This window comes from Dendropsophus ebraccatus, chromosome 12, assembly GCF_027789765.1.
Source record: "Dendropsophus ebraccatus isolate aDenEbr1 chromosome 12, aDenEbr1.pat, whole genome shotgun sequence".
NCBI classification, from domain to species: Eukaryota; Metazoa; Chordata; class Amphibia; order Anura; family Hylidae; genus Dendropsophus; species Dendropsophus ebraccatus.
In genome coordinates this window covers 12,829,061-12,837,470 of record NC_091465.1, presented here as the reverse complement: position 1 = coordinate 12,837,470, position 8,410 = coordinate 12,829,061, and the positions used below count along the sequence as shown (strand labels likewise).

Here is an 8,410-nt window from a genome sequence, read left to right as displayed (position 1 = left end):
TATGATATCTAAACCGAGGGTCACAACGAAAAAGAAGGGGGGAAAGAGAGGGTGTAGAGGAGGACGTGGGATCATCGGGTTTGCACAACTATCCCAGGCGAGAGTTTCCAACTTCTCCACTTGCAAAGATTGGAGCCATATGGTTTTACACTATGGAGCGCTCTTTATCATTTCAATATTAAACACAATGGGGCATTGCTCTGTTCATAGTTTCCGGGAGGATTTTCAAGCTGAAATTAAGAAAACCTAAATAGGTGAGTGGGTTAAAGCATATCCTTGCACCTTGTATCCCCACCCCCACCCCGATACTTACCATACTGCACCCAGAAGTGCCCGTGTTTGTTGTTTTTTGTTTTGTTTTAAGATTGTAGAGTGGAGAGTATGTTGCCTCTAAGAAGCTATTTTAGACCACCAGAACATGATTTTGTTTTCACCCATTGTTCCTTTTACAATACAACAGAGTTTTCTGAAGATAATTAACTTTTCATGTAAAGTATTCCCACAGCTGTCCCATAACTTGTGACAATCACTCATGATCACTGACGTGATTGTGAATTGTAATTATATAAACTGTAGCATCCAGTGTAGAGGCAGTCACCCTTTCTGAGAAAGAAGATTACACAATGGCTTCTTGTACCCGTAAGCTCTATCATGTCCATGGCTTTGATCCAAGACAGCATCTGGAGCATTACTTTTCAGATAAACCTGATATGGTCTTTGAAGAGGATTTCTTGATATTTCCAATTGAAAATCTTACAAAAACTTTCTTGGAGGGTATGTACGCTTTGGTGTGTTTAAATGGGCACTGTCGTTATTTTTTTTAAATTTATTACATGTCAGAGAGACATTTCTACAATCTTCAAAAATTTGCTGAGGTTGATGGTCATTCCAAAAATGTTGTTTACCAGTTTGTATTACCATCGTTTCTTGACCTCTTTCAACTTTGTTGTGATAAATTGGAACTGAAAGGGATTATCCAGTGCTACAAAAACATGGTCGTTTTCTTCCAGAGACAACACCACTCTGTTCTCTGGAAAAATGTGGCCATGTTTTTGTAGCGCTGGATAACCCCTTTGAAGGGATTGTGTGGGGAGAAGAAAATGGCTCAAGCCTTCTGCTTTCTACAGGTGCACTTTTTGTAAGTATAACTTCTGAGACAGGAGGGGACAAGTGTGTATCCTGATCATCATGCATGGATGAAACCATGCCCGTTTGTGATGACCAATAACCGCATGATGTTGCCGCACAATCTGCAATATTGTGCAGCTACTGGACGTTGCATTTGACTGTGGCTTTGCCGAAAACCAACAGTTTAAATATACACTCTCTTCCTCTCCTTCCGCCCACTATGTATAGCTCCCTGTCCGCTCCCAACTGTCCCGGACTCACCTGTCCGCCGGTCCCATCAGATCCTCTCCCAGCAGAGCGCGCACTCCCATCATCCTCCGGCGCGGGCAGCGGGGTACAGAGACGCAGACTGTGCCAGATGTGCTCTGCACCCCGCTGCCCGCACCAGAGGATGATGGGAGTGCGCACTCTGCCGGGAGAGGAGCAGCTGGGACCGGCGAACAGGTGAGTTACTGCTTTGTTGTTTTTCTGGTTGGGCCACACTATATGAGGCATTGGCTACTATGTGGGGCACTATATGGGGGCATTGGCTACTATGTGGGGCACTATATGGGGGCATTGACTACTATGTGGGACACTATAATGGGGGATTGGATACTATGTGGGGCTGGAGGGGGCGATGGAGGGGGCAGGCTGGACGAGCGGAGGGGATTCAAAATATTTTTTTTCTATTTTACTCCCCTAAAATCAAGGGGTGCGTCTTATCAAAAGGTGCGTCCTATAAAGCGAAAAATACGGTAATTCAAAAACACCAGGATTGCTGATTTATACTTAATTATATGTTAGAAGAAAAAAAATATAAAAAGCAATCAGTGTTTCTTTTACTTCAATAAAAATAATAATAATAATAATAATAATAATAATAATAATAATAATAATAATAATAATAATAATAATAAAAAATTGAGATCATGGCACAATAAAATAACACCCCAACCAGCCCTGTAGGTGGAAAAATAAAAGCACTATGGCTCTTAGAAGGACATCTGGGCACCAATTACCTCGGTCATAAGGGGTTAATGCTATTTGGCAGAATTAAGAAAGATTACTAGAGAGGAAGAGTTAAAAAAAAAAATAGCAAGATCCAGGGAAAGCTGAAGGTAAGCTGATGCATAGGGAAAGAGGCTGAGAAATCAAGAGATAGGGAGAGATTGGCATCTAAATAAAAAAAAGGAGATATAGAGAGAGTTAGGGAGATAAAAAAAAAATAGGGAGAGAAAACTTAGAAAAGAGTCAGGACAGGTAGCATTGAACCAGCTCCTGTCCCGTGACTGAGAATAAACGCTACACGTTTCTGCTCTGCTAGGTGCCGTCAACCCTGTTTAGCCGCAACCAAATAACCAAATCAATATTTTTTTTCACTATTTTTGCACTTTTATTCACTATATTTTATTATTATTATTACTATTATTATTTTTCATTTTTCATTTTTTTTTTATTCTTTTTTTTTTCATTATTTTTGGACTTTGACTTTTTCCACTTTTTTTCATTGCAATAGAAACTGCAACTAAAAAAAACTATACCCTATCACACTCCCACTATTGTAGCGGCAATTATTCAGCCGTTATAGCAAGGTTCGTTTTAGGTTCGGTTCGGACGAAGCCGAACTTCATGAAAGTTTGCCGGATCAACCTTTTCAAAAGTTCGCTCCTCCCTAGTTGTTGTTGTTATTATTATTATTATTATTATTATTATTATTATTCCACCATATCTAACACCCAAAGAACATTTCAATATTATTTATGCTTTCCTTCTTATTTTATATCTTGATAGATCTAATACTGATTTTACCAACTTGTATCACAGTTTATCTATAATTTATGTTTGCAGGTCATATTAGAGGAGATGTCCTGATTGACCTCAGCCTTGGTTCCATGATTCATCATCTCTATGCGCCCAGTGAGTTCTTTAAAAATATCATAATCCTCAAGGTCAGAGACAGATGCATCCTGGAGCTGAAGAGATGGCTGAACACACGGACAGGAGCATTTGAGTGGGGACATGCTACACAGCTTCATATCAACATAGAAGGAAAAAGGTAAAATATTTCCCCAGGTCTATGGGGAATCCATTGTCCTTGTTTCTATTATAATGTTATAAGCTAATGAAGGAATTGTTAAGGTATCATCGTCCTGCCTAATTCTTACAATTCTAGTCTTAGCCCAGATCAAATAAATGGGGGGCAGTGCTGAGTATAATCATATGCTCGACTAAAGGATGTGTATCAGAGGCTGTTGTCAATGGTGTTTATTCTCAGCAGGAGGTGGTTACAAGTGGTGGCAAAAAGGATATGTATTAGGTCATATTCTTTATAATATGCAGTGGTGTAGCTACCATAGAGGCAGGGTAAGCAATTGCTAAAGAGCCCCTGCAGGAGGGGGGCCCGGGGAAAAGGTAAGAGCATGTGTACTTCTGCTTAACCCCTTATGTTCTGCAGTGTGTTATTGACCCAGTGTTTACTTACATGCTGCAACACAAAAAAAGGGTTACAAAGCAAAAGACAAAGAGATCTCCTCTGATAACCTCTGACCTCTGTTCTTCAGCGGCAAGTAGGAAAATGTGCAGAGCTCCATGCAGAGGTAAGGGGTTATCAGTGCACCGGCAGTAAAGCAGAGATATCCTTCTCTTCTGAACATTGGGTCACTTTCACACGGCAGTACATAAGGGGTTAAGCAGAAGGTAGTCCCCTCATGCAGGTAAAAACAGTGGACTGTCATAGCAAGTAGCCATTGGCTCTCTGCTCTGCCAGTCACTCTTGTGGCTACAGCCAGGATTCTGCCTCTGGCCACAAGAGATTTTATTTTTTGGCCACATCAGAGCATATACAGTGGTGCCTTGGATTACGAGCATAATTAGTTCAGGGACCGCACTTGTAATCCACTCTTAAACTAAATCAAATTTTCCCATAAGAAATCATTTAAATGCAGACAATTGGTTTCACACCCCAAAAATAATGATTTTATATTCTGAATAACATGTAAAACAAATGAAACAAACAATGAGAAACAGCCGCAGTTAGATACAGGATAGAACTGCAGATCTCCATAATGCAGGAAGAATAAAGAGACTGCAGGGAGTATGAAGGAATGAGCAGGGCAGATGTTGGCACATACATGCAGCGCTCTCTGTCCGGGGAGAGAGCTTCGTTACAGCTATGGAGAGATTACCTCCACAGTCCTGTCCCCTGATGCAAGCCACAGCCTGAAGTGGATCTACTATGATTTGGAAGTTGGGGGAGACTTCCTGGGTCAGAGTACAGGGCTGTAGACTTCACTATTCAGACCATGCCCCTTCTCCATTCGCGCTCCCACCCACTACAGGGAGCTCTTAAACCAAAGCAATGCTCTTAAACCAAGTCACAATTTTAAAAAACTCTGAGCTCTTAAACCAAAACGCTCTTAAACCAAGGTGATATGCTTGGCTTTATATATATAATGATATGCTGGGCTTTATATATATATAATGATATGCTAGGCTGTGTATATATATATTATGGTATGCTGGGCTGTATAGCTAGTGGTATAACCAGTAGGAAGAGGGAGATTGTGATCCAGCTTTATAGAGCTCTAGTGAAACCAAAACTGTCTGTTTTGACCCACTCACAGCAACCAATCCCAACTCAAAATTTATGTCTTAACTTGCTTCTGCAAATAAAAGTTGAGCTGTAATTGGTTGCTGCGGGTGGGTCAAAACAGAAAGTGTTGATTTCAGGCAGATTGATAAATCTCTGCCGATGTGTCCAGTTCTAGAAATGTCACCTACAAAAAGATATTCATAAGCTCGAAGGTCCAAAGACGAGCTACAAAACTAGCGTTAAGTAAAAACTTTCCCTTAGTCTAGAAGAAAACGTTAGTCTTGAAGAAATAAAGGAATATGATTGTTAGTTGGTCTGTCATATCCCATGCAATACTATCTATATATTAATACTGGGGGATTGTTGTAATAAACTTACCAAACTGCCATTCCACGTTTGCCATAATGGCGACATTGGCATAGGGTGGTTTGCTGTCATGGGACACGTTGCCCAGTTGGAATCTGCCATTTAGGGAAGATTGGCAGTGACGGTTGTACTCCAATTTTCTATTCTCCTTTGGTTAATGAAATTCAAATAATCACCATTATAATCTACAGGGTACTATTACATGGAACAATAATCGTCTCCATGTAATAAATACAATGATCAGCGGAGGACAACGATCATCAGCTGATCGTTGATATAGGTTAGAACCTATATTCGTCAGGCGCCAACCGCGCATCGCTACGTGTAATAGCGGTGCGTGGCTGGCGACTTACAATATACATTACCTATCCACTCTCCAGGGCTGCTCCTGCGGTCCGCTTCTCCCTGGGTCCCGTGTGCTCTAGCTTCAGAACGGCCTGTAACAGGCCGCTCAGCCAATCACAGGCCGCGGTGGTCCCGGCCTGTACTTGGCTGAACGGCCTGTCAGCTGAACGCCCACTATGACATCGGTAACGATGTCCTTGCAGTCCCTGTTAAATGATTATCTGGCCGTGTAATAGGCCCAGTAAACGAGCGCCGATCTAGCAGATCGGCGCTCATTTACTGCTATTATCGGGCCCCCATCGACCCGTGTAATACCACCCTATGTCTAGCTGTTGAGTTTCCATGCTCACTTTTTCCCTTTCTTTCAGTGCTGAGTTACAGGACAAAGAAGGAAAAGTGAGAGAAGCCGCTCAACATGTTGCAAAGTGTGACCTTGATAAACAAAATATAATGGATCCAGTGGTCTTACCGCCAGCCGATTGTATCATCAGTGTTTTCCTCCTAGATTGCATCTGCAAAGACCAAGATGATTACGTCAGATATATCAGGAAGTTCTCAGAATTGTTGAAGCCTGGCGGACACCTCATATTGATTGGAGTTATAAATATGACATATTTCACAGTTGGGAAAGACAAGATCCATGGTTTTGCATATGATCAGGATCTTGCCAGAAAAACTGTAGCTGCGGAAGGATTTGTTATTGATAAATGTGTTACTAAGAAGGCAACTGGTATCAGTGACCTTGTTGACCATAAAGGTGTCTTATTCATTGCTTCTCACAAGGAGAAGTAGGTCTGTGTAAAACGTACAAAAGTTAAGGCTATGTTCATACAACGTACATTTTATGACAAGAACAGGCATTGTTTTCAATTAAAACAATGGCCGTTCTTTTCATAATGAAATGGGTTGCTTTGAAGTCAATGCAAACAACGGCCATAGTATGATACGGCTGTCAAAGTAATGAGCATGTCAATTATTTTTGGCTGTTGTAAATTGATTTCAATGCAAATTTCACTGTCGTTGTTTGCTCGTTGTGTCAACATAGCCTAAGTCTGCAAGTCAAGAGCCTATCTATCTAGCCAGCTAGCTATCTTTAGAAATGATATAATAATTATATCAGACCGTCTTCTATGGTCTTATTTACCTAGATTTTTTTATAGACTAGACAATCTGGTTGATTTAAAGCGACTCTGTACCCACAATCTGACACCCTCCCCCCCAAACCACTTGTACCTTTGGATAGCTGCTTTTAATCCAAGATCTGTCCTGCGGTCTGTTGGCAGGTGATGCAGTTATTGTCATAAAAAATTAATTTTAAAATTGCAGCTCCGAGCCCCTATTATTGCTTTGGACTTTTAATGACCCTGAGATCTAGCTTGTTCACTATGGACTCATAAGAGCCTGAAGTTTAGGGATCAGTTACTTTTGCATTATTCTTCTTCTCCTTTAATGCTTTATATGAATAGTGCAATAAAGTGAAGCATATAGCATTTAACTGTGTTCTTTATTAGCACAAAAGCTTTAACACTTGATATATCTGAAGTATTAAACACTTTAAGTGGGATGTTCAATGTAATATTTAACATTTACTACAAGTAGTAACCAATTCATACCACATCAGTGTGTTGGCAGGTATCTGCTTTTGCATCTGGAACAATATTTTGTGCAAGAAAAGGGACAAAAAAGCTACAGCAGATTCTGTATTTAGCTAAAATTTATAAAACACTTTTCAGTTAATCTCAAACATCCTTCAGTTCCTGTATAACCTCCATCGACCATTGGTAACATTGTAAATTATTGGATCACATGTTATGACATCAATCTAGTTTCCATATTTTAAAAAGTAAACCTAACAAAAATAGTTATTTAAAAATCAATATAGGAAAGGTTTATGATTAGTGATGAGCGAGTACTAAAATGCTCGGGTGCTTGTTACTCGAGACGAGTATTTCCCGATACTCTAGTGCTCATTTTGAGTAACGAACCCTATTGAAGTCAATGGGAGACTCAAACTTTTTTGCAGGAGACTCAAGTTTGGTAGAGAGAAGGTCGTGTGAAAAACTGTCAACCTCAGAAATTGATGGAAACACCACGGAAATGGACAGGAAACAGCAGGGGCATCATGTATGCATGCCCCTGAGGCTGCCTAATGGCACTATTATGCCAAATTCTGTGCAACAGCCTAGTTAAAACAGAGGTAGGCATAGGGACCACCCAAAAACTCAGCCTGACACAGCATGGCAGTGAGGACACAGGGAACCATTAAAACAGAGGTAGCATATTATGAAACAGCCAAAAATTCAGCCTGACACAGCATAGCGGTGAGAACAGAGTTAACAAGGTAGAAGCGATAGCCAGTCAGCCTTCCAAAAATTATACCAGACCTAGCATGGCAGTGAGCACACAGAGAACCATTAAAAGTGAGTGAGGAAGCAAGTGAGCCTCCACAAAATTAGGCCAAACACTGCATGGCATTGAGCACACAGAGAACTCCTGGGAGCAGCAGTAGCCAACATGCAGGCCAGGCAGGAGCAACAGTAACCAACATGGAGGCCAGGCAGGAGCAACAGTAACCAACATGGAGGCCAGGCAGGAGCAACAGTAGTTAACATGGAGGCCAGGCAGGATCAGCAGTAGTCAACATGGAGGCAAGGGCAGGCAAACCAGTAGTCAGCAGTAGTCAACATGGATGCCAGTTAAGGCCCAGCAGTAGCCAACATGGAAGCAAGGGCAGGCACAGCAGTAGTCAACATGGATGCCAGTTAGGGCAAAGCAGTAGCCAACATGGAGGCAAGGGCAGGCACCACAGTAGTCAGCAGTAGTCAACATGGATGCCAGTAAAGGCCCAGCAGTAGTCAACATGGATGCCAGTTAAGGCCAAGCAGTAGCCAACATGGAGGAAAGGGCAGGTACCACAGTAGTCAGCAGTAGTCAACATGGATGCCAGTAAAGGCCCAGCAGTAGTCAACATGGATGCCAGTTAAAGCCAAGCAGTTG

The 8,410-nt window shown here is 41.5% G+C and overlaps 1 protein-coding gene across 1 annotated transcript; it reads left to right on the top strand.

The window, feature by feature from the left end:
• Positions 1-609: 609 nt before the first annotated feature.
• On the top strand, positions 610-6,894 carry LOC138769598 (indolethylamine N-methyltransferase-like). The gene is made up of 3 exons (XM_069948171.1): positions 610-774; positions 2,959-3,166; positions 5,782-6,894. The coding sequence occupies exons 1-3, from the start codon at positions 624-626 to the stop codon at positions 6,203-6,205; spliced, it is 783 nt and encodes a 260-aa protein (XP_069804272.1). The 5' UTR covers positions 610-623; the 3' UTR covers positions 6,206-6,894.
• Positions 6,895-8,410: the final 1,516 nt, after the last annotated feature.